The sequence below is a fragment of the Ammodytes marinus genome, assembly GCF_949987685.1.
Source record: "Ammodytes marinus genome assembly, chromosome: 8".
Lineage (NCBI taxonomy): Eukaryota > Metazoa > Chordata > Actinopteri > Uranoscopiformes > Ammodytidae > Ammodytes > Ammodytes marinus.
The window spans coordinates 10,319,779-10,346,147 of NC_137212.1; the positions used below are offsets into that span (position 1 = coordinate 10,319,779).

The window sequence follows — 26,369 nt, forward strand, 5'->3', positions numbered from 1 at the left end:
AGTGACCCCTTAGGGAACAGGAACTCATCCGACCTGCAGAAAAACCTCAGACCTGGTGAGGAAGTGAGCAGAGGAGACATACATTGTCTCGGTGTCTTACACACACACACACACACACACACACACACACACACACACACACACACACACACACACACACACACACACCCTGGTTCCTTTTATTTTAACCTTCCAACTTGTAGCCACAAACACCAAAGCAACAGAATGTATAGCAACAGATCTGAGCACCAAACTAAAGCAGCTTTGTACACATACAGCGTTACACCTAAACGGTCTCACACACAGACACACACTTACACTTGTGCATTCTGAGGACGGTGGGGGTTCGGCTGACACCTGGATCAACAGCAGCTCTCATCCCTGTAAAAAGAGAGGAAAACATCACAGAGGCACACTCTGCACAGCTCCATAGTGTGTGTGTGTGTGTGTGTGTGTGTGTGTGTGTGTGTGTGTGCGTGCGCAAGCGCAAGCTTTGTGTGTTTACAGATCATCTGACTAAATTGAGAACTACCTTACATTTTTCCAGGCTGAATAGCAGTGGTGTGTGCAAGGCCAGTGCGACCGCATTTGCTCCTTTGCGTGGGCATTTCTCAATACATGCTTACACACTACATTCAGCCTGTGACTCACCAGAACACTTTTCTTTGTTTGTGTGTGTGTGTGTGTGTGTGTGTCAGTGTCAGACTCATGTTTTGGAGATGCGCCCATCCGTTTAACCTTAATTTGAAAGCTTACATGTAGGCGTTTTGCAGCAATGAACAAACTCGTGTTTCATTTTCATTGTTGTAAGTTTGATCCCCTCTCACCTCAGCACTACGGCGTTTCACTTTCATTCCTCTTTAGTCAACTTTAGTCATCACCCTTTTCTCTTATCCTTCATTGATCTCATAGATTCGTTGTTGCATTGAGTGTATCTCGCCGAGATAGTGAGGAGTCTGTGTGGTTGCATCCCTGACTTGTCGCTGCTGCAAAGCTCCCTGTTGCCATCTAGTGGAGCTCTGGGTTGTTGCCATAGTATCGGCCCGTTAATGGAGCCCAGTGTGGCCGGCCGTAAACTCACTTCACCCCGGCACTCACAAAAAAAGCCCTCCCCCCCAGCTCTGTTTCCCCCACACCCATGGAAACAACGGGACATTCTCTCAGCTGTGGTCCACTGGCCCGGGATGGATCAGAACACAAATAAAGAAAGGCCGAGAGGGGCGCGGGAGGATTGTTTGGTGTGAAAGCCTGCTGGGCTTATTGAGGAATGTGGAATTATGAAAATGGCTTCTTTTGATTATTTGATATCTGAAGTATGTGTTTCTTTCTCCTACGAGTTCATTTTTCATTCCCTCTCTCTCTCTCTCTCTCTCTCTCTCTCTCTCTCTCTCTCTCGTTATGTCTGCAGTGGGTGTCGGAGCCCTGGACGTGGAGGGGGATACCCGTCCATCGGCCCTTGGGAGGCTCAGCCACAGTGCGTCTCTGAATAGAGGGGGCAGCCTGCGAACACCTCGACCTAGCAGTGAGTGCCGCAATCAAATTACAACAACTCGCCCACACACACACACACACACACACACACACACACACACACAAACTCAGTGCTTGCGAGGGGCTTCCCTGTTTGAGCCACACTCTGACTGTGCATTTGTTTGTTTGTGTGTGTGTAACACTTTTTTGCACATGTACAAGTGTTTAGGGGAATCACAGTGTTTCATAGTCATGCGTAAAGGAACTGCAGTGCGTCTCCCTTACATCAGGCAGTACGGTTATAGTACAAACAAAAAAACAAACAAACAAGTGGTGTGCCTGGAAAGCTTAATAATTGTATCTTTGAATATTTGATTTGAAGAAGCCCTCTAATATGTTCAAGCCAGTGCAGTTTAAAGTCCCCCCCCCCCTCACCCCATCACTTTCCAGTAGGCCTAGAGCATAGATAGGTATTGTATCAGAGGGTCTGTGTAATCCAGTATGTGTGTCTTTGTTCCAGCCTGGCGCTTTGAAACACCTCAACAGGTGCAGTTTGTGGAGAAGCTGTCGGATGTTGTGATCGGTCAGTTGCCGAACTTCTGGAAGCTTTGGATCTCTTACGTGAATGGAAGTCTTTTTAGTGAGGTAAACACCTTAGACCCTTTTACACTGACTGGAAACCAGTGTACTGAAAACATATTTATAAAATGTCACATTTTCAAAACAAACTTTTGGATGGAGTTGACCCTACTCACAAAACCCGTTTTTGCAATTTAGATTGTTTGATATTCTTCTCTGAGATTTCTGCCTCCGACCCAAAACAAGTGGTGTGGGCAGAATTTCATTTTTGATACGTTTGGAATTTTGTCTTACAGCAGTTTCCCTGTCCCTGTGGTTATACAAAACACGCTGTGAACAAACTATTCCCTTTGAAAGCTGCTAAGAGTTAGAAAATATTTTTTTGCGGTAGATTGGCCCTATTAACTTTATAGCTAAAATAAAATAAAAAAATCTATGCATTACAGGCCTGTAGTAATTATTTTGCTGTTATATAATTACACCACTAGGTTATATTCAAATAAACATTGCAATAGATCTAGCTGAATGCTGTGTTTTAGCTTCTGTAAATGTCATTTTCTTGGTCTAAATAAGAGTACTGAAACCTAAACATTAAAGAAAAATATTCAGAAAATGTTCTTCTTAAAAACCCATAATAAACCCAGAGATTTGTACAGGTTTTGATATAAATTGTAAAATGATGAACAACTAGACCTTTTTTTTTATTCAAATTAAAAGTAATTCATCTGAGGATCGTCGTGCTGACCAAGTGATGTCGATGAATATCATATAACTGCAATGTCCCAGCTCTGATCTTAATGGAGACCTATTGTTGCTCTTCATAACCCTCTTTTTCCTCTGAATTGCCTGTCTGCCTCTACGCTGTTAAGTATGGAATTAAAGCAGAGCGTCAAAACATAATCAATAAAGAATGCTGTACCTGTATTACGTGTTGCCATTGGTAGATTATATTTAACATTAGTGTTTCTTGTGTTTGTTTGTTTTCTGCAGACTGGAGAGAAATCTGGACAGGTGGAAAAATCCAAGAAGAATGCCAGACAGAGACAGAATGACTTTAAAGTAGGCCTCATTCTGGCTATTTCCTCTGGAATTTTAATTATGATATTCTTCAGTTGTTTTTAGAATAAATGCCACCTGCAGTAAACCTGATGTTGTTATGTGTTTGCTGCGTGTATTCATAGAAAATGATCGAGGATATGACCAACCAGCTGGTGAAGCTGGTTCGAGGGGCTCTTCTCCCCACCACCCTTCCACAAGGCGAGCTGAGTATTTACGGAGGCTGGGAGAACAAGACGGAGCTCACTGGAGCCTGGCTCACACAAGTCATACACACAGTCAGGTGCTCACACTCCACTGTTTGAACACATGTGTCATTGAGATTACATGCTGTCCTGACATGGTTATACAGTATGTCACCATAGCATTTACTCTCTCCCTGTTTCTGTTTCTGTGTCTTGTCTTGTCCCTCGTCCAGGGCTTGTCATGAGGCTCAGTCTGCTCTGGAGATCCCAAATGACTTGCTGCAGGTGATCCAGGATCTGCTGCTGGAGTTGAGAGTTCACTGCCTCATGGTGACTCTGCTGCACACCACAGAAGGTGGGCTGAGCAGGGTTAAAAGTATAAGGGTTATCCTCTTAGGTTATAAGTGACCTTCATTGAAAATGAAAAATGTAAGGCTCCCAGAAACATGCCTTATTATATTTTGTTTGGTTATGTTATGTTACATGCAATTTTGTGTGTATTGAGTTATGCCAAAATAGCAAATATTATGATGATTATTAACTGAAGTCAACGTATTTGGTAAAATTATGCAAACACAACCTGTATATTTTGGTGTATTACTTTGTGTTAAATTATTTTGTTATTTTATTATTATTATTAGCTACAGAAACAAAACAATATCATTTTGCAGATGAATAAAATAACTATCTTTCTATCCATCTACAAAACGTTTTGATTAAGTGTGTTAACACTGGAAAACAGTCAGTATGTTCTTAAACAAAAAGCCTTGATCCCTTAGCATGCTGCTGTCCATATCCACTTCTGTCTAGGCCTATAGATTTAATATTAAATCTTTAAAATCACATTAGTTTTTCTATTTTTCACTTATCAATTGTAATGAGCTGTGTCATTCTGAAGTTACAGTTTGATTAGCGTCTGTTGACGCATTGTAGTGTATCATTTCCTGATAGCACAGAATGGTAAAGTGCTTTGGTTTCTTGTGTACTAAATGAAAAAATGGCATACCATAACAATTATTATACAGGAATACCTGCATACAATAAATAAGTACTGTATATCGTATGGAATTTAGACACAGGAACAGATCTTTTCTAAAAATACAAATTGAAGATTTAGGACAACATTGTTCCCCTCTTCAATCCTAGTATGGACAGTAAAGTGCTATATCTGTTTATGCTGCTTTCCTCCATTGTGTATTTGGTCAGTGTCCTCATTTCTCACCATTTACCTCAAACAACTTCCAAGGTAGTAATGGAGAAAGTGTTATGAGACCAAAACCAGACATGCTCACTTTCACTTGTGGTTAGGCATGGTCATTTTGAGAAAGAGCAACTGCTTTTCACTTACCTTTCCCCCACACTTGCATCAAATTGTGGTCTGAGGAGGTATAGTAAGATTTTGTATTATTTTACTTAATTCTATTTATATTTGTCATGTGTAATGACCCTGTATGAAAGAAAGGTTTCCAGTCATTTCCCTTTTGATTCATATTTGTGCCTTTTACACATTTAGATGTCAAGAGGCTCGCTGAGAAGGAGGACTGGGTTGTTGACAATGAAGGAATCACCAGCCTGGTAAGGATGTGTTATTGCATCAAACAAAATGCCTTATTAGAATCAGAAATGATGGTCATACTTTAACAAATTGTCATTCACATGTCAGAGACACACAAAGACAAGGGCTATTTATTTTTCCCTTCAAAAATAAGAAGTGAATGGACTTTTACTAACATCTCTATGCATGTTTTATGTAAAATAGAATTCCCTTTAACCATTTAATAATGTGTATTGTTATATTTGTCACATGTTTTCATTCCTACTGAAGATACCAACCCTTATGATGCAGTTAAAGATTTTAGGATATTTCCAGAAGCCATTTTCTTTTAAATGTTCTCTTCCCCTTGTTTGTTTTTTGCAGCCTTCGCAGTTTGAACAATGCATGGTGCAGATGCTGCAGTCGCTCAAGGAGCCGCTGGAGATCAAACCAGGAGAACTCAATGTGAGATAATCAACTGCAAACACAATGATATTACTAATAACCTTAAGGAACAAACGCAACACATCGTGTCAATAAAAACCCACAAAATAACTTTAAAGTAACTTGTGTATGTATAGAAGGACTTTTCTGATATCTTTTGTCCCTCAGGTGCTGCTGTTGGAGCAGGTCCAGGACCAGGCTGCAGAGCTCAGTGTGGGCATCATGAGGGTAAGATGTGTCGGCCATTCCTAAGCCCTTTAGGTTAAAGGGGACCTATTATACTACTTTTCTGGTCTTAATTTCTTGTTTTACACTGCTATAGAGCAACCTGACACGAATCACATCACAAAAAACTATGTAGATTTTCGGGAAGCTCTTTCTCTTATTTTGGCGATCCAGCACGTCCTGTCAACACTTGAGTGTGTGTGCTTCGGCAATCTCTGCTCCCTCCGCCTGTGCATCGGCCATCTCCGCTACCCCCCCCCCCCCCCCTCCTGCAAACCCCACTCCGTTGTGATTGGTTACCTTCCTTCCGGAACACTTTCAGTGGCGGGAAGCGCGAGCATGGACCTATAAGGGCGCGAGGCAGACGCGAACAGGGAAGTGACAGCATTACCATACATGGAAACATCCGCGTGGTCACGTCACAAATTTTTATGCGACGTCACAAATTATGAAAGGGTAGACCGCTTTGAAGACGTGACTTCTCGACTGGCTAGAATAGTGTTTAGTGCTCTGCACAGACACCCCAGACGGTCAGCAGGGAATACGTCGAAATGCATGTAAGTCATTATTTGATAATTTAGTATGGTTAACCATGACTATGAATCATCATAACAACGTTTATAGGTCATAAAAGTCAAAAAGCATCATAGGTCCTCTTTAAGGTTAATATGTGTGTACCTCTGTCATCTGTTTTTCACACCATGTGTTCATGTGTTCAACCCAGGTTTTCGTAAACAGCTTGGAGAAGCTCAGCACAAAGACAGACAAAGACATGAACACGTCTCAGTATGTTTTTTTTTTCTTTTTCAAGATTGAGCCTTTTTTTGATATCTTTGATTATAATGTGCCTGACTCTGACGTCATGTTAACATCTCTCCTGTTGCACGCAGCAATATTGCAGTGGACATGTCTTCTCCGGATCGCTTTGCTGGTGTTCAAGAGGGTTTCACTCCAACATCTGTAAGTGTGATGTTTTTTTTTTATTTATTACTATTTCCTTTAAACTGTCTGGGGTTATAATACGCCCGAAATCCCACTGCCATCGTCACCAAAGCGTGGGCTCTCTCTACTTCTACACAACCAAATCAACAACACGTGTCTCAAGTCAAACCACCAAATGTTATCAGGCTGTTTCCTGGTTGTGGACAAGAAGCAGATACGTCCTCGTTTCCTGTAAGTTGTTCTTGATGAAAAGGAGGGGGTTCAGAGCAGAGGAGGACAAGTGGAGGAGCAGGGCGTCGAGTGCTTCTGGTAAAGGGAAATGGAGCAAGGTGCAGACGGGGGTTTTCCCCCTAGGCCCAGATATGTGTAGCGGGGCTAAGGCAGCCACACATTCCACTGAGTGCAGCTGACCAGACTTATCACTGGTCTCTCTCTAACATGATATTAACTCTAGTGTTTGGCATGTTGGCTAGACGGAAACCACCACCTACAAACGAGAACAGCACCTGGCATCCATCACCACCAGATACACCTCAGTTTTACATCAGTCCACTCATGTCTCTTTATCTTGTCCGTAGGTCTTTAGGCTCGTCTAGATCAAGTGCGCAAAAAAACAAATTGCTGCCAATGACGACATCATTTGTGGTTTTCTAAATCTAGGCTAACCAGTCTGTCATTGCCCCTGTCAGGGTTTATGAAGCATTGTGTTTGTGCATTCGTACTTTTTAACTAGTGTTTTTAATGGCGAATGTGAGTTGTATACATTCAGAGTGAGGACATTTTGGGAAGTAGGGACATATTAGGAAAAATTTAGACACTTAAGAAATTGGGGCATTTTTGCAAAGGACATTTTAGCAAGGCGTAAATGTGTTGGGAAAGTGTGGACCTTTTGAGAAATCATTTAGCAAAGTGAAGATGTTAGAAAAATAACCATTTTTGCAAAGCTTGAAGATTTTTTCACGGCATTTTAGGAAGTGAAGACTTAGGGACACGCAGAAAAGGGCGGACATTAATAGAAAGCGAGAGGATTTTTAGGGTGGAGTTGAAGAGATTTTTGGGTTAATTTAACACAATAAAAGTAAACACAGTAAAAGGGGAGGACATATTTGAAAAGTGAGAACTTTTTAGGAAGTGAACACATTTTTGGAGATCAAAGACATACAGAATTAGGATCAGTTTGAAAAGTTAGGACACTTGGAAAGGGTGGACATTTTAGAATACGGGTGCAGTTTTAGCAAATTGAGAATTGGAGAGAAGAAGGTATTTTAGAAAAGTGAAGTTATTTCAGCCAAAGGGGGTAACATTAGGTATTAGGGGGTAGGGTGTCCTTACTTTTTACTCAGTTAGAATATGCATTTATGTTGATGTCTTTTGTTTAATGATTAAAACAATGATATGTTTTGCTGTCTTCCTGCAATTAGAACTTTCTTTTCCAGAAATAAATACAAAACAAGATTAGACATCAATATGTGAACATTTCTTAATGAATAACTGAATATTTAATGGGGTGTCGTGCATTTCGTGCATAAACCTTGAAACTTGCCAAGAGAGGAAAGAGAAGACTTTTAAGCCAAGTAAGATCATTTTAGTGAAGTTAGGTGATGGAAAAAATTAGTACAGTTCAAGAACATGACTATGTTTTGTACGATTTTTTTTTTTTTTTTTTTTTTTTTTTTTTAAGAAACCTGGCTGAGTTATAGTCAGGGCACAGTTTGTGGTTATGTATGTAGTTGTGAGAGGTCTGGGGTCTAAGGAATGCATTATCTTTAAGACAATCTTCCTCAAGTATAAAAGTATGAACGTGTTGTTGTTTTTTGTTGCGTGTAGGAGCAGCGTCTACTGATCATCCTCAGTAACTGCCAATACCTGGAGAGACGCACCTTCCTGAACCTGGCCAATCACTTTGAGAAACACGGCTTCACGGGGACCGAGAAGATCACGCGGGTCAGCATAACACACATCTCCTATCACAATATAATTAGCATTCAAACTGTAGGGACCTCACATAAAGGGAGGAGGACTTAACACGTTGATGAGAAATGTGTGGTCTCTTCTTTCAAAACCAAAGCTGGTGAGAGACGCTGAAGGCTCTCTTCTGAGCTAGAGATATGACTCCTACCTTTTAAGAGAAAGTAAAGGTTGTTGTGTTGGAAGGTCACTTCCACATTTTCTTTTCTTCACACTTAGACACAGACAAACAGTCACACCGCTGCACACAATGACTAACGGCTGAATCACAAAGCAAAGAAGTGCTCACTTGGTTTTCCAGTAGAACAGGCCAACAACGTTTTCTTTGAAAGATCGATTTAGGCTTTGAATCGTTTTAATTATGATCATTTATTTGTCATTAGAAACATATAGTGATGATATGATCACGATATGACTGAATTCGTCATTCCTAATATATACAACTCCAAGGCAAAAATATGGGAATAAAACAAAACAAAAGCAGTCTTGACGTTTTTCATTTTACACATTGGAGGGAAGGCAATGCATAAGAGTCACATCGTAAGTGCTGCAATGCCTAAAAAAATTTACCGACAGCAATTCTGATAACCAAGTATCTATCGGTCTTTTTTCTGGTTTTATATGTGCTAATGAATATCTTGGGCTGTTGGTAAGACAAAGCAAGACATTTGAAGATGTCAGCTTAGTATCTGGGAACTTGTGATCTATTCACACCAGCTGTAGTACCTGGGTGAGCCTTGATCAGAGCTGGTAATATAACCTTATAATTATTATCATGATTTAGCTTTTAATGCCAACCCTACATACCACTGTCAAACTCAGTTCAAGGATTTTGACAGATGATTGTCAGAAGCTCTCACGTTAAAATTGTGGGCATGCAACTTAAGAAAGACGACAAAGCTAAAATTCAGACATTCATTATGTGTGTGTACAGTATTACAAATTGCTTAAAGGTAGAAGTGACGTTAAAAAAGAAATAGTGTATACATGTATTTCTCAGTTTCTTTGTGGTAATATTATGTATCCTTGACCACCAGGTGAGTGTGGACGCTGTACGAGAGCTGGACAGGAAACTGTTTGAGGCGTACATCGAGAGGAGAGCTGACCCCATAGCAGGCTCCTTGGAGCCCGGCATCTACGCCGGATACTTTGACTGGAGAGACTGCCAAACACCTACAGGTACTGCACTGACTGCTTGCATGGCGTTAGGATTCAAGATGCAAGATGCTTATTTGTCATATGCACAACAATTACAGCAGCAGTCATTGGCAATAAAACACCTCTCAACAATGAAATATAGAGCAGAAAGAAAAAGGAGAGACACCTGCGATGTATATCGGAGATGACGGTAGGGAAATCCCCTGTTGAAACCACTTACTGACCCCGAAAATATCCGACATTAGCCCCGCTGGCAGTCCTGTGGGACGGGAACCCAACAGCTCCGCGCTCATTGTGTTGTTGTGGTTGTCATGTGTCATTTGTAAAGTACGGCTCTTTGATGATTTACTGTAAGGATTGATGATATCATTCTATTGGTTGCCCCTGAGAGCCTTGTGGCCTTTGTGTGTGTGTGTGCGTGTGCGTTTTCGTGCCTGCACATTTTCGTGGGTGTTCCTGAGCTCCGTCTGACTTTCTGCTCACCAGATGCACACTAAACCCAGGTGAAACTTAAATGTGTATATGTGGTTTACCTTAGCTCAGGAAGTGAAGCAATATGTCAGAATGTGTGTGCAGGAGCCTCTGGGCGAGTCTTCAGATGGGCAGCAGGTTTGAAGCGGCAGCATTGATCGAAAGTTGGGCCTGGCTCTGGTTTGTTCCTGCCTGCTGAGAGCTTGAGTGTGTTGGGCCTCATGTGAAAGCGGAACATTTTGGACACTAAACCACAGATCTAGGATATGATACTTTCACTTGTTGCACTTTTGGTGTGGGACTCGTGTTGGTGTGTGGGTGCTGCAAGGCATTAAAGATCTAGTTTCAGTACTTTCAGTCTGTTTCACTGTTTAGGAGTTTAAACTTCAGGCATCACATTGCCAACCGGGAGAATATACCCCTCTCTCTCTTTCTCCTCGCTGAACAGTGTGAAGTAAAACAATGTTTATTCATTAAAACTGTGAAGATTTTATTCAACTTTTAACCATGTATTGTTGGACTGTATATACCGACCGTTTGCTGAAATCAAACATGATACTTGTGTGAGCAGAGCCGCGCCTATTAGGACCTATAATATCAAAGCAATATTTACCTTCGGTTTGGATATCTGCTTTTCTTCTCCCTTCATCACTACAACTCCAAAAATCTTCTAATCATAAATGATCAATTAGGGTCATGATCATTTTGACATTGCCATAGAAACTTCTCTTATGAATTTGGTGTCGATACAACTCCTAACTCTAGGTATTAATACCACTATTCAGATTGACACATAATGGCCACTGTATTTCTTCTGTCTGCATTACCTGTGTGCTGTGTGCATCAATTGACACATGTCAAATGATGCCACACTTTGTGATGTAGCTGTTGTGTCTTGCACTTTGGACTCGTCACACACCTTATATTTTTCCATGTTTTATGCCCCCCCCCCCCCCCCCAGAAAATGTGGTGCTGATCTAATCATCTACCAACAACTAATGGATTTCTGTTGATGTTTTGCCTTCTTCTCCCTCAGGTGTGAGGAACTACCTGAAGGAAGCTCTGGTCAACATCATTACAGTTCACGCCGAGGTACAAACAACCTGCGCACTTCTTAGACACCATTTAAACATCTCTCATTCTTTGTTCTTTTATCAATCCCTCAATGTGTCAGGTGTAGTTATTCTAGTGCTTGTAACCCCGACTCTGTCCGTCGCAGGTCTTCACCGTGTCTAAGGACCTGGTTCCTCGGGTTTTGTCTCAAATTGTTGAGTCGGTTGCAGACGAGATGTGTCGTCTCATGCAATGTGTGTCCTCCTTCAGCAAGAACGGAGCCCTGCAGGTACGCATGCACAGACACACACACACACACACACACACACGCACACACGCACATACACACATATAGTTACAGGGCCGTTTATCACTCATAATAAGACCCTGACTCATAAGTAGACCCCCACACTTGTCGGGGATTCACCTGATAATGCCGTATTTCAGTTCAAGCTGTTGACAGTTGATGTTCGTTTGACTTCATCGGCACTGTTGGCCTTTTTTTTTTTTTATAACCCCCCAACTCCACCCTGCACCATCTTCAGGCTCGACTTGAACTCTGTGCTCTGCGAGACGCCATCGCTGCATACCTAAGCGCAGAAAGCAAGTAAGTGCAACACACACACACTCACACATTCACATTGTGGCATGTACGGGAACTCACATATATGCCCAGTGATTTATGGTAGCGAGTGTCACAAACATAAATCTTAGCAGTCGCACATCCCTCACTACAATCCCTATTTATGTTACTTGGTGGGTTGTGGAAAGGAAGTGAAAGTAATCTGGTTCTGCTGTGTGCACGCACTGTGTGTGTGTGTGTGTGTGTGTGTGTGTGTGTGTGTGTGTGTGTGTGTGTGTGTGTGTGTGTGTGTGTGTGTGTGTGTGTGTGTGTGTGTGTGTGTGTGTGTGTGTGTGTGTGTGTGTGTGTGTGTTAGGAGGTCAGTGTGATGGTCTAGAGCAGGGGTGTCCAAACTTTTTTCATTGAGGGCTACATACAGAAAAATCTACGAAGGGCCGGGCCACTTGGCAAAAATAACACATTTATCAGGACATGTAGCTGCTCTGATGTTTAGTTTCTCTGCCTCCAAGGGGCCCTATGCAGAATTTGATTATGGGGCCCTCTCCAATGTTAGCGCTGCCCAAATCATTAGCTGCATTCCATTAGTAGTTGCACTTCCCCTCGTTCATTTACCCTCAGCCCTTGGTATGACGTACCAGCATACGCTGTATGCCCTCCCGGGAGATTTATTTTAACTTTTTAAAGTGAAACGCATGAATCTGGTGCACTTTTTTAGAGTAAAATTAAGAGACTTAATCTGAAGAATTTTGCGCAAAAAAATTATTTGGAGACACTGTCAGATTAATTACAAGCTATTGAAGAAGGACACATGGATTTTCCATAATAATATTAATTTAAAATAAAATATTATGCAGGGTCCTCTGGGATGGGCTTGGTGCTCCTTTTCTTTTATGGGACATATTTCTTTGTAATATAATGGATGCATTTAAATTATTTAAAAACTAAAAGGGCCTTATTACATAATATTTTTTAAATGTGCCACGGGCCAATCAATCAGTTTTGACACCCCTGCACTAGTGGGTTAACAAAAAATAAATAAAAAATTAAAGGGCCATATTACATTATATTTTAAAAATTGGCCACGGGCCAATAAAAAGCGGGGGCCGTAGTTTGGACACCCCTGGTCTAGAGAAACACACAGTTGTTTCTGAACTGTATTTTTTGGTTTCATGGGTTAATAAATGTGAGATTTTTTGGCAAATAAAGTTGTTGTTGTTTTTCTAGTGCCAGCTTCAAACTGGCTTTGGACGCCCTCCCTCAGCTGCATAGTGGAGCCGATAAGAAGTGAGTCTCACACTGGTTCATGTTAATACTAAAGGGGATTTCACATGATTCATGGATGTTGATATTTTTGATTTTTTTTATCTTTTCCAATCCAAGGTTATTGGAGGAGCAGTTGAACAAGTTTAAGAGCAGCATGCAGCTCCAGCTCACCTGCTTCCAGCCCTCCTGTGTGCAGCCTGTGAAGAGATAAACTCAGTCCACTCTGCACTGCACCGCCTCTCTTTCACATGTGTGCTAATATATCAGCTAAGGAATCTTATCTTTTGACATTCAGTTATCACTAGTTTTTCAATCATCGCTTTTTTTCAGTGTCACTTTCAATTTCTGCTTCACTAGATTGGACACAAATGTCTGTTTTATCTAATCTCAACGACACTAAATGAGTTGATTTCATTGTAACTGTCTAGGACAGTCCCAATCACGTCAGTTATGCTAATCGCATGCGGACTCTCACGCAGCTAACAGGCATGTGGCTAACTGAAAGAAAGTTCTGGGTGCAGTGGGATATAAGGTGAAATATAATTACGTCCTAATTAATGTAAGTGTGAGAGTTGATTTTCCTTTGTATGTGCCAATCTCTATTGAAATAAAATAAGAGAAACTCACTGTAAAGGCCATTTGTTTTTATTTGGTTGCTTTGTCAAAAAAGTTACCCTTACGCAATTGGTGATTTTGACCTCAGCACAAGCAAAAAAATCAAAAAATTTAAATAAATGTATTTGAAAGTTTCTTCATATGGCTGGTCCTTGGCTGGGGATCTGTGAGAGCCAAACCCTTAATGTTTTTATTAGGTCTAATGTTGGAGATTCACTTTGTTGTTGTTAGTAAACACTTTGATCATCCGACATGGATATATTTAATGAACGTTTGATATTTCATTCTGTTTATTAATGTTAACTGCAACAACACGATTCTCCTTAGGTATGAATAAGGTATCTATCCATCCATCCATGCAGAAGTTATGAGTCAACATGTACTTTTAAAGGTCACATGAATGCAAAATGCACACCAAAAACATATACTTATTGATTTGCCCTTCGTTTTTTGTTTGTTTCCACCTAATTTTGCTAAAGATCCAATGTCTCAGTCACCTAATACACACGTATTGGGTAGTTTAACTAACTGACAAATTTACGAGACAAAGAACTTAATCTCTGGTGGACCGATCTTTTCTTATTTCACTATAGTCTGTTGTTTGTTGGTTATCAATACAAATTCTAAATTATTGCATTTTTAATTATCCATTATTGAAGACACCGTTCCCTATAAATGGTATGCTTGTGTTACAGTGTGTGTGTGTGTGTGTGTGTGTGTGTGTGTGTGTGTGTGTGTGTGTGTGTGTGTGTGTGTGTGTGTGTGTGTGTGTGTGTGTGTGTGTGTGTGTGTGTGTGTGTGTGTGTGTGTGTGTGTGTGTGTGTGTGTGTGTGTGTGTGTGTGTGTGTGTGTGTGTGTGTGTGTGTGTGTGTGTGTGTATGACTGCAGACTGGGTGGTGCTGGTGCATCATGGTTCAAACTAGCAGGTTTAGCCATTCATCTCAGGAGCTCGTGTTCACCGTTTCCCTCACACTGTCTGGGGAGGGAGCGCAACAGGGCGTGTGCAGGGTGGGGACACTGCAGGCCGTTAGACAGGCCACATGTAATCAGATGTCAGAGGTAGAAGGTGACAGGAGAAAGTGTGATTAAGATGGTGGGTGTAGGGACTCACTGAGCAAGCAATACGGTTGTGAGGGCAGACAGTGTCACACCCACCACAGCTCACATGAGAAAGTTATACAATACATGAGAGGTTGACTGAGGACATTATGGACGTGCTGTTGGGCTGGAGCAGTATAGTCAACCAATTTAACCTCAACATCTCGATGTACAAGCTACAACTGCTTTGCTTTGAAGCTGTCTGTCGGCTACAACTTTCTGTTATTGTCTCCGCCTTGTAAACCCCGAGCCTTTGCTCTGTCTTGATGTCCACCCCCCCCCCCTCCATCTAGATTTAGGGGAAAGCCGTACAGGGCAGGCAGGAGTTGTTTTGATTCTTTCTGCTTCTAAACTTAGCTCTCCGTCCACCCACGGATTCATTCACAAAATAAGTTCAAAGCCCCAAAGCCTTATCCGTTCTCCGCCAGCTCTGTGTTTACAGTAACAGAGGTGAGAAAGGGGAAGTTATTTTCATGTTATTTTTTATTTGCCGGTACTCTGTTCCATTCAGGAGGTGAGGTGACGAGACCTGCAAAACACATTTTACTCTTTGATGTGACTTGACTTCACAGTGAGTGGGTTAGTAAAAGGATGGAAAAATATGACACATCAGAGGAAATATGATTGAGATCACCTTTAGGGTAAAATGTATGGTTTTTGTAACGGTTGTTTTCTTGAAGTCTAGTAAACATTTTATACATGGTTTATAATGCCTATCATTTTATTGTAAGCAGACATAAGGACACGTGCGTTAGTGAACAGTATATTACAAATAGGTATGCATTTTACGATGTAGTCATTATTTTTCATGAAATTCATAGTTCTAATCTTAACTACAGAAAACCTTGTTATAATACAATGTTCATTTTAACAGTGACCTGGCTAATGCGACATAAAAAAATAATGGCCAAGAGATAGGTGCTATATACAACCCTAGTATAATACTTTTTTTATAATTTTACTTGTTCAAGTTAATGGGCCTATCTGACTCATCTCTTAAAACTTAAAGGAATACTTTACACCCATATGGAACCGGCGTTCTATCATTATAAAATCGCTATTATAATATAATGAATGAGGTTTTTCTTCCCTCAGTCTTCCCTCAGTCTTGGCCCAGCTGTCCTGTTCATCCTAACACATGAGAAAATGTAGGGTTGGACAGTAAGACCATAAAACACTCTTTCTGGCTTTTCTCAGGCAATGATGAACTGATTTCCAAAATGTTTGCACATTTATAATACATAGGATCTCAGAGTTCAATACACCGTCATATGTTCACCAGTGAAGTAGGTCTTTAAGGGACAAACAACGTAAGCAGATTCTTCCTCTTTTTGACATTTGCTTTCAGCCGCCGATTAATACACAACACCTTGGTGCATAAACTATAGGTAAGTTAAGTTAAGTTACTTTATTAGTCAATGGTTGGTTACATTGAAATTTGTCTTTTTCGCATATCCACAAATTAATTAAAATTTCAATAAACAATCATTAAAATGATTTTCTTACATTCTATGGACCAAGCTGAGTCCGTTATTAAAAACCTACTGAACACATGAACGAGAAGGATATTCATGAGTTGCAGCTCTGACTTGTTGTGTGCCGTCTCTTAGCTGTGTTAGTCATTAAGCATCAAAGTTGAAACAACATTAGTCAGTGGATTTCAAAGTCAAACGACTGAAAACTGTTTTTCACAGGTAGGCTCGTCATCAGTGATGACACCTTTCCCTTTTCTTCTAAATCTTTTTTGTGGTGGTGAGTGACAAATGTTTTTGCGACTGTTTTTCCATGGAAGTGGAAACAAACGCTGATCTGTAAAGCAGAAGAAGCCAGGAAGATTTTTTTTCTGTCTCCAGCACAGCGTGGAAAGCGCTGCCGACCTCTCTCTCTCTCTCTATCTCTCTCTCTCTCTAGCTCTCTCTCTCCTCCCCTTGTAATGTCATCACATTGTTTGTGATAATGAAGCGTTTGATTAACCAGCCTCATCCTGCATCTGAACCACACTTCCTGTTCAGCAGACACGCACACATGGTACTACTGACACTATACCCAAAGGGCTCACACATTTATGAACACAGGTCTTCACTCTTTACACTTCAGCCCTTTTATTGTTTGTGTTTGTTTGTTTTATAACAGAAATGTGCTCTGTCAATACAATACATTCAGTTCTGCTCTTTGACAGATATTGATTCATGAAACTTAAAAAACTTACCATGTAATTGAATTATTTGACACACAAGTTAAGTTGAAAAAAGCTTATCTAGAATCAGCTCCCTGAGAGTTTCTAACACAAACACAAGCCACCGGGCAAAAGACTTCAATAATCACTTTCCTCATTTATTAAACAGTGCTGATAGGGTCTCCAAGCAAAGAATAATTCAAAATGATTTAGAAGAAGAATTTGAACAGAGAAAAAACCCACACCACTCTCACGCCTGTACAGTTTATGTATCAGTTTAGCTTAACATAAAGACTGCTAAAGCTAATAGCTAGCCTAGTTCATTCCAATGGTAAAGAAGCTAGTATTACACAATGTATCAAGTGAGGTTTTTGTACAGGTTAAACTAATTGCAATAATAAAAAATAACATTTTATTGGAAGTTATGCACCATGAAATAAATAGTTCTGACCAGGTTCTGATTGGTTCTGGTTCTGACTGATTATTACAGTCTTTGGTTCTGACCAATAAATATAACGATATAATAACATATAACAGCAAATTGATGTTTTTTTTTTTTTTTTTTTACATTTTATACTTTTACTTTTATACAAATGGGCAAATTATTGCCAACCTTGAGAAAGGCCTGTTGAATAACTAGCTGTTTTACCCGTGTGGAGTCTTTGTGTTAAGCTAAACTAAGCCTGCTGGCTCCAGCTTTTTTTCATTTATTTTATTTTTTATTTTTTTTACTGCACAGACTCGAGAGTGGTACCAATCTATACAATGTCAACACATTCAACACATATCAAGAAGTTTCTGTTTTTAACAAATTAAAGCAGTTTCTGGGCCAGAAATCACTCTTCATTCTCTACTGCTTTCTTACCATGTTTAAACTACAAACGTTCATTAAATGTACAAACTATTCTCCCAAATAAAGCAATACACATTATCTACAATGTCAGATAGACAACACTCACTCATTTTCCCCACAGTCAAAATTATTAAAAATGTACAGATCTGGTGGAATTTCGAAAGCTACAGATATATATTTTTTAAGTAGGCTAATGAATCTAGAGATAACAATGAAAGATAAAGGTATAGATTTAAATCAATAAGGTAGCTGATTTTGAGTTATGGATACTTGATTTAGGGAGAAGGGGTGTGATTAAATAAGTTATTCTTCTTCTCACCCCTTTTCCAACATGTAAACCAAGTATTGGACAGTTTATTTTGCTTTGTGCTTTTCATTGTTTGTAAATATTATTTTTGCATGTCTGTCCACTTTTTTGATCATTTTCAAATCCAATCTTCCTTCATCTAACTCTCAGCCATGAAGTGATATTGAGTATTTTTCCCTCCACACTATCTCCATTAAGGCACTCAAGTAGGCTAAGACACAGTTTTGTACAGTACAATTACCTAAGCTGTCGGTTTTCGGTGCATGGTCAGTATGGAAAATGGTGCATTAAATATACAGCAAGTAAAAATGAAAAATATTTTTAAAAATACGACTTTGGTTTCAACTCCACACACACACACACACACACACACACACACACACACACACACACTGACAAACACACACAGGGCAAACAGCCACTAAATGTCCATTATTTTATGTATAACACTGTCCAGGTTTGTCCTCCTGTCCTCAGAGTTGCCTGCTCTCCTGTGTAAAAAGGCTGACGTTTTCAACAGTCACTTGAACCCTCCCTTACAATCACTCCTGCAGGCTGGTGCTGTGGTGATGTGTGACGGCTCTGGGGTAATCCTCAGAGGCATTTATGTGCTCCGGGACAGCCGGGTGTTCATAGCTGCGGTAGTAGTGGCTGCCCATCTGCTGGGTGTAGTACAGGAGCTGACGGGCAAACAGCGGCTCCACCTGAAAACATACATATAGTTTTTAGACGGGGTCAGTGAAAGGCTTTAACCATCATTGTTCTATTTCAGCTAGTTTCTATGAGCTCAAATCTGTATCAAAATATCAAAGCTAATACTTGAAAGCCTGAAAAAGGTATGTTGTGAAAGTTTATAGGGGAAGGTGGGGTGATTTGTGCATTTTGGAAGTTGCAAAACCCCTTGTTTCTAGAAAACCGTGGAAGAAATTGGAAATGTGACCACATATTTAAGAAGAGCCATCCATTTGACTCATCCTGTAAAGAAGGGAGACACAAGGAATAAGATATAAGCACATTTAAGCTCAAAAAACTGTGTTTTGCCTTTCAAAGTAAAATTTCCATGATCAAGGTTTTTCGATTATTGTGTCTGAACAATTATAGACACGTTTGAAAACATTTGACACATGTTTTAGTGCTTTGGTATGCTACACTTTGAGTCTATATAGTTAGCACAATGTCAACCCTAAATTGCTGCATCATGCCTATTATCCAAAATTCTGGGGATGGGGTGATTTGTGCGCAAGGGCCTGGGTGAGTTATAAGTAAGTAAGTAAGTAAAATGTATTTATAAAAGCACATTTATGACAGTTTGCACTGTCCAAAGTGCTGTACATAGTGCATTCAGTAGGTAAACAATGAAGGTACAATAACAATAACCAAAATAAAAGACGTAAAGCCCATACATCCACATAAACACAGATAGTAGTGCAGAGGTAAGATAGTTAATGGGGAGGAAACACCAGGGTGTACATATGGGTTTTGAGCCTTGATTTAAAGGCAGAAATGTAGGGGGAATCACATTTGTCAGGTGGCAGTTGGTTCCACAAGCACGGAGCAACTAGTGCAAAGTACATTTCTGAGAGTTGTGCCAGTGGCATGGCTGTATACGCTGGTCACCAAAAGAAAGTGATTGTCTACAGTAGCTCAGAAGAGAGTGACATCTCAATTCCACTTAACGACACCACTGATGAGAGTTCAGATGGCCAGAAAGATGATGATGGTGACTTTGTCATTGTGACACAATGACGCACAAATCACCCCACTACGTGGGGTGATTTGTGCGACAAGACAACTTTTTTTCCGAAAGCCATATTTCTTAAACAGTTTATTCCAGATCCAAAGTTTTTATTGCCAGGGATGCACAACATCCTGAAATATATGTACATATTTGAGTTGGAGACATAACTGTCAAGGCCTCACTTTAAAATCACTTTGAGTAAAAAGTTGCACAAATCACCCCACCTTCCCCTACTATGGTTTGAAAATTTCAAAATTAGGATTTGAAAGACCTGAAAGTCTGTCAGAGCTGTTCTTTTCATCTTAACAATGTTTCATAACTTTCAATTCACGTTTGACAAAAAAAAAACTTTTGTGGTGGGAACAGGAACCATAATCACAAACAAACTGCATTTGAGCCACTGAAGAGCAGTGCTGTGCCCGTTCTGGACGTGCCCATGGGGCCTTTTTGGATGTACTGTAGATACACGTCTATTTGTGCAGTTACCATATTGTTTTTTTTTCACTGTTTAGTGACGTTGTATTCCTTCACCTTAAAAATGAAATAACTCCTTAATTTTCACTTAACCCAACAAAACAAAAGTCAGACGTCTGGAACCAGAAAGTGAATGTTTCAGAACATTTGAAACGGTATGACTATGAAGAAGTTCTTACAGACTCTCAAATCCTAATTTTCACTTTTCAGAGAACACTTTGAACTCTCGAGAGGTAACTCCCATCATTTCCGGTTTTGTTTCATTGAGCTCATGCTCATGAAATTAACCTGAGTTTGTGTGGAAGTAGGCCTACTGTGTGCAAATATACGAGGAAGGGCCCATTTTCATTTTGACAGTCTATGGGTAGGGCTAATAGAACAGTGCTTTAATACAGCTTGTAGTACAGGGTGGACAGTCACCTGCACAGTGAGGGTCTGCCTTTGCCTCTGCGGATCCAGACAATCGTCTCCAAAACTCAGCTGCACCTGGAATCGAGGCGTCGGCCGACCGTGGAGACCGTAACTCTGGAGCTCTGATTGTCAGGAAGGAGAGATATTGTATCAGATTGGCAGCTTTGATAATCTCAAAAAAAAACTAAATCTAAATCCAAACTGGTAAGATTCAAATGAATTCAGCAGCATTTCACTTGAAGTGGTATGACCTTTGGGGAGATTTGAATGGAAAGTCCTGGTCACAGCAGCTCGTATGTAAATTCAATTAGCTGGCAGTTTGCTTCACAGCTGTCTTAGCATGTGGGCGGGGGGGATGATGTGGCGATGAAGAAGAAGTCACACGAGTGTTGCCTCATTATGAAATACCAGTTTGAAAAGGTTTGTCCACCACAGTCCTTAGGTGAAATGGACTTGGAGGGGGGTTTCGATCATGTAATAAGTTTTGTTCTTAGGTGGCCTTTATCCAAAGTGATTGACAGTCAAATACAAATAATTCAAATCTGCTAAGCTGATCTGCTGATCTACTGTAACTAAGTCTGGGTTGATGAACAACACTTTCTGCTTTTCTAAAGGATTTTTTCCAGAATCCTAAATGTATTTTCCAAACATCTGGATCAAAAATCCTATATCTGCTTCACTTAAAAAAAACATCTTTGTTTAGTGCTGAGATAATAACTTACTCGTAAAAAAAAATCACAATCAAAATACAGCATTGAACATTTCAAGTTCGGCCACTTTTGATCATTGAATATACAGTATGGTATCACTAGAAAAAGTATAATTTTGATATTGGTATCAAACATTGTCTAGGCTCATCTAGACAATCAAAGACAAAGTAACCAAGGACAGTAATGAAGGTGATGGTTTGGCTGCTGTCTCACTCACCTGTGAGGTAGTCCTGTGTGTGGAGGAGTTTACAGGTGACCTCTCGCTCCAGTTTGTTGGGCTTGTCTCCGTACTGGGACAGCCCTCCCTGCCAGTACACTCTGCTCTGACACAGCCTGCGGGCGTAGAGTCCATCTGGGCCCAGCCACAGTAACACTCCCCTCTCCAGGGCGGATGGTGGGGGACTGGGGGGGCACTCGTCGGTCCTCCTCTGGTCCATGGCGGGCAGGGGGACCACCTCAGGGCCCCCGGGCTGCAGGTAGTGCTTCTCTTCTGGGGGGCAGGGAGTGAGGTGGCACCCCTCCGGACTGGAGACGGTCACCTCCCTCACCAGAGCGTCCCGGAAATATACGGACACATGCAACCGGAAGTCTGAAGGACGCAGAGGATACAGGTAAAAGTCAAGAAAACATGTTTTATTTTTTTATTTTTTTCAAATTTTCTGATGTATTATTGATCTTTTCGAATGTTTCTCGGTGTAGTGTTGAGCTGGTGCGATTTTCTCTGCATACATTCATTCCTAAGCTACTAATGGGAGTTTATACAATGACTCCAATATAAGCAAAACTACAAACTGGTGGCAGGCAGCTTCACTGCTGAACTTGATTGTTTTACTATTTCGCTGAATGATCACCCAGTCTGGCTTTAATCTCAGTGACTTTACCAGTTGTTGTAAAGATATTCACGGGTGATATAAGTAGTACATTGAGTTGAAAGTTGACAACTTTTATATTCACACGTGACAAATAATTGTATTGCCCTATCTGCTGCAGCATCCGAAGGTCCGTTGACCTCCAGCAAACAGGTAAACAGAAAAAATTAACTGAACAAACCGTAACAAGCCGTAAACAGTGTGTGAATATGCAGTCAGCGCTAGAAAGCACTTCTGAAGTACATATATCTTCTTAGTCACTTCAGACATGGCTGATCAATCACCAACACATTCAGAGCTTAAACTGAAGCTAGTTTAAGTTTAGAGCCTCCCTCTGACGTATTGTATTTACATTGCAGTCCCTCTTAAGTTTAATTAAAGCTGCATTAAGTCTTTTCGTGCCACTAGGGAGCAGTAAATAATTCAATCTAGCTGAGAGACGCACACAATTAGGCTACATCCTTTAGAAAGTGACAATTACACTCACATGATACATAATAGGATATTCATATGTGTATAAAGATGTCTTCACTGATTGGTTGTAATCCATAGCTTCAATAAAAATAGATTCTAGGGCTACACTGAGCCACACTGAAATCAAATAGAACGCTCAGCTGAGGATGTCACTTTGACCAATTCTGATTCCATACCGTGCAGAGAAAACAAGAGGTGAAGTGAAAGTGTTTACCCGAGAGCGCTTCTGCTGATCTGATGCTGGCGTCCAGTGTGAAAGGCGAGGGCTGGCTGTCAGCGGGACCGTACGAGTAGATTGAGGCTCTGAGCTGGTATCCTGCACACACACACAGCAACAGACAAGCGCTCAATATCAACAAGACAGAGACACATTTACGTGTGCAAGACTTAAAACCTGTTAAGGATGCTGCAGTTGCTTGTATCTCAACATTGAGTACCGTACCATTCTCCATGGAGGGGCCCTGCCATGGCAGGCTGCGGGGGGGACAGGGACACTGGGTGAAGGGTAGCTCGGGCAGGGAGGCCTGCTCTTGACAGTAATCCCTCCAGCCACACTCTGCTGTGGGCATGTACTGAGGCATCTGTACACAGAGAGACGATACCAACATGCACATTTAATAACAATCAATTGCCAAGTGTGTTATTGCTGTCATGTATAATCCTTTATAGACGCATAAAGGGAGCACCACAGCTTGATTAAATGGCAATCAAACCTTTTAAATATATTCATATTGTTAGTATTCAGTCTTAGTTTTGTTTTGTTTTATACGTAAGAAGTTTACATGTTATAGTTTGAGTTATGATACAAAAATTTTACTATTTTGAGACATTATAAAAATAATTAAATACACTAAAAGGAAATGTATTTAATCATTGTCCACCCGAATGCTATTCCTAAGAGTGTGCAGCAGCAGAGACCAATACAACAACAACTTTTTAATGTAGGGAACTCAAATTTACAAAAGATATTACAGACAAAAAACATCAATTTAACCCAGTGAATGGTGGTATTGTGCTGGTAGAATTTAATCTCCTGACATAAGTATTCCTTACATACTGCTTGTGGCTTTGGCACAGACATATATAACATACAGTCTTATACTCATAAACCTGTGACATCTACTCTGCATGTGGTGCATCTGATATCATTGATGCATATACATGGGATGCTTTCTCATCCACTGTTTCTGTTCCACCTCCCTCTCTCTCTCTTTCTCTCTCTCTATCTCTGTCCCTCTCTTACTCTTACGCCCCACCCATATCCTTTCCATGTGTGTGAAAATCACCTGAGGCTGCAGTGCAGGATAGGAGGGGTGCACCTGAAAGCTGGTCGGACTCAGTGGACTGTCCTCCTGTCGGGGTCCTACAGATGCAAGACAGAAAAAGAGACAAAAACTGAACAAACTTACTTTTTTTAAAACACACACACACACGTGTTCATTTTGAATCATGACCTTCACTGGTATTTTACATCACAGAGGAGTCAGCGACCTTTACCAATCACCAAAGGCATAGTCAGAGAATTTCCAACACTCTCAGATAAAAGAGTTTGGCTTATCATTACAGCAACAAATAATCATATGAAAAAGTTCACCAACTTTGTTAAACTTAAAACCACAATAATCCTCATGCTACATTAGTCATTTAGCCTACTCACTCAAAAAAACTAGCCTACTTTTTAAAAGCTGTGTGGTTTTGATATGAGAAGTGTTTTAGGTGGGACTGACTTTTCTTGGCTCCCTCGGGGATGATGCGGTAGACTTTGTACGGGTCTGAGATGTCCAGCTGGCTCCTCTCCACCAGTTCCTCAAAGTCATTGCTCTTGTTGAGGGCGCAGCGGAGACGAGTCTTCCAGGTCGGCGGGTCCGGCTTGTCGATCCCCTCCCGAAACTTGCCTTTAAACAGCGCCCAGGCCTGCAGACAGGTCACCGGTAAAAAGTTGAACAAATACTGACAGGAAAAAGATTTCAACCAAGGTCTCCAAACTTAGCTCCTGCGTGTTTTACAGAGGCCGCAGGAGTGAGTTTTCATGGAAGCAGATAAGAAAAGGAAAAGCTTAGAAGCTTAAACAATTAGCCTAGTTGAAGTCTCACTAAGTAATCAATCAACAGAAACTGAATCCGTATTATAAATATTTCCTGTTGTTCCTCGATTGTTATGACAGTAGACGCATTAACTATGGGTTTGTATCGGGTAAAAAACGCATAAAGAAGAAGTGTTTTCACAATTACATGCCATTCTGACAATAATCGATGCAGCCCTATTTATTTTTCAGTCTTTATGCACAAACACAGTTCTTAAGGCTAGGCCTACATACAATCCTACATTAAGAAATATAAAAATGAAAAAAAAAAAACATTAAAAAGTCTTACTAGTAAAAGTTTATGATTAAGTTGGTTGTAGGCTAATTTAGTAATAAAAGCATCATGATGATAAAAGTATACGTATAGGCTTTTAACTAATATTTACTTTCGCTTGGACTTTAAAAGCACACGGAGCGATGTGTTAGCCTATAGGCCTATATCACTTTACCCTTATTTTTCTATCTTTTATTCTGAATGTGGCACGTGTTCAAGGCTACTCCGCTGTCAGATTCACACCGGAGGAAGCAGCAGCAGGTGTTTTTTTTTTACCTTGAAAAGCGCGGCATCCTCATCCCGGTTGTAGTCCTGTTTCCCGGCGTGTTTCCAGGGTATCCTGAAGATGGACTTCTCGTCGTTCTCCCACACCAGACCGGGATACTTTCCGCACTCCACCTGCTCTATCAACCAGGCGCGCAGTTTTCCGTTGCCGCTGCTCCCGGAGCCTACGTAATCCGCCTCTTGGTTCATCTTCTGAAGCATACAACAACATCCACTGTTACTTCCCCGTGATGCAGTGTGTGCAATGTAGCCTACTGGTGTGTGTTTTGAAAGTAGGCTAGAGATAGTTGTTATGCACAGAAGGATGAGTCTCCAAGTTAAGAGAAAGTGTGCCGGCCCTAGATGCGTATATTCTTACCTGTGAAACTCGAAACCCGTCCAAGTTTTGAAATCAATCAGTCTCAGAAAGCCCTCATCATTACGGCGGGCCCGCTTAAATCCTCCAGCCTAGCGAGCAGCGGGAGGGCGGAGACATCGAGCCGGGGATGCTGAGGAGGACGCACCTGCTGCTGCTGCTGCGAGCCCCGCCCCCCCTCTCTCTCTCTCTCTCTCTCTCTCTCTCTCTCTCGCTCGCTCGCTCTCTTTCTCTCTCCTGCGAAGCTTATCATCGCGGACATAGCGGCCGATCTCCAGTAAGACACCCGGGGAAGCCCTGCCGGCGTCAGCCACAAAGTGTCACACACACACACACACGCACACGTGGAAAATCACGGAACGGAGACGAAAACAATTCTTTGAAATTATAAAGCTTTACGAAAAGTAGCTATAGAGTGATTCTGCAGTAGAATAAAACCACCAGCACAAGTTTGTCCCCATTGGAAGATTATTTAGAAACAGCTGTGATAAAACCGACAATTTGACAACAACAGCCTGACTGACAGATAAGATTAGTAGACTATAAACTGTGATCATGCTTATCACAGAGAAACCAATGTTACTACGGGCATTTGTATGTCCCAGCAGTGAAATTTGGGATTTATGTTAAAATTTGTCATATGATGCTTGATCAATGTAAACACAGTGTTATTATACACCATGGCTTAAATAATTATCACAAAAAAAGTGATTTAA

General features: G+C 40.9%; 2 protein-coding genes across 3 annotated transcripts in view; one reads left to right on the top strand and one right to left on the bottom strand.

Annotated features, from left to right (window-relative positions):
* The window catches only part of exoc2 (exocyst complex component 2), a 47,020-nt gene extending 33,463 nt beyond the window's left edge, over window positions 1–13,557 (top strand). For both annotated transcript variants that reach the window (XM_080033074.1, XM_080033075.1), the window contains exons 12-28: window positions 1,409–1,522; window positions 1,991–2,115; window positions 3,040–3,108; window positions 3,231–3,388; window positions 3,524–3,645; window positions 4,804–4,865; window positions 5,209–5,289; window positions 5,437–5,496; window positions 6,218–6,279; window positions 6,384–6,453; window positions 8,263–8,379; window positions 9,441–9,582; window positions 11,069–11,124; window positions 11,252–11,374; window positions 11,631–11,692; window positions 12,893–12,952; window positions 13,049–13,557. In XM_080033074.1, the coding sequence (XP_079889200.1) occupies window positions 1,409–1,522; window positions 1,991–2,115; window positions 3,040–3,108; window positions 3,231–3,388; window positions 3,524–3,645; window positions 4,804–4,865; window positions 5,209–5,289; window positions 5,437–5,496; window positions 6,218–6,279; window positions 6,384–6,453; window positions 8,263–8,379; window positions 9,441–9,582; window positions 11,069–11,124; window positions 11,252–11,374; window positions 11,631–11,692; window positions 12,893–12,952; window positions 13,049–13,142 (1,577 nt within the window). In that variant the 3' untranslated portion in view covers window positions 13,143–13,557. The remainder of the gene's footprint in view (window positions 1–1,408; window positions 1,523–1,990; window positions 2,116–3,039; window positions 3,109–3,230; window positions 3,389–3,523; window positions 3,646–4,803; window positions 4,866–5,208; window positions 5,290–5,436; window positions 5,497–6,217; window positions 6,280–6,383; window positions 6,454–8,262; window positions 8,380–9,440; window positions 9,583–11,068; window positions 11,125–11,251; window positions 11,375–11,630; window positions 11,693–12,892; window positions 12,953–13,048) is intronic.
* A 4,965-nt stretch (window positions 13,558–18,522) lies between these two features.
* LOC307254622 (interferon regulatory factor 4-like) lies at window positions 18,523–25,487 on the bottom strand (the record flags this gene model as incomplete). The annotated part of the gene is made up of 8 exons (XM_080033077.1): window positions 18,523–18,684; window positions 20,613–20,725; window positions 21,531–21,902; window positions 22,871–22,972; window positions 23,099–23,237; window positions 23,943–24,019; window positions 24,384–24,570; window positions 25,290–25,487. 8 exons carry the CDS (start codon window positions 25,485–25,487, stop codon window positions 18,523–18,525), a joined length of 1,350 nt encoding a protein of 449 aa, XP_079889203.1.
* Between the last annotated feature and the right edge of the window lie 882 nt (window positions 25,488–26,369).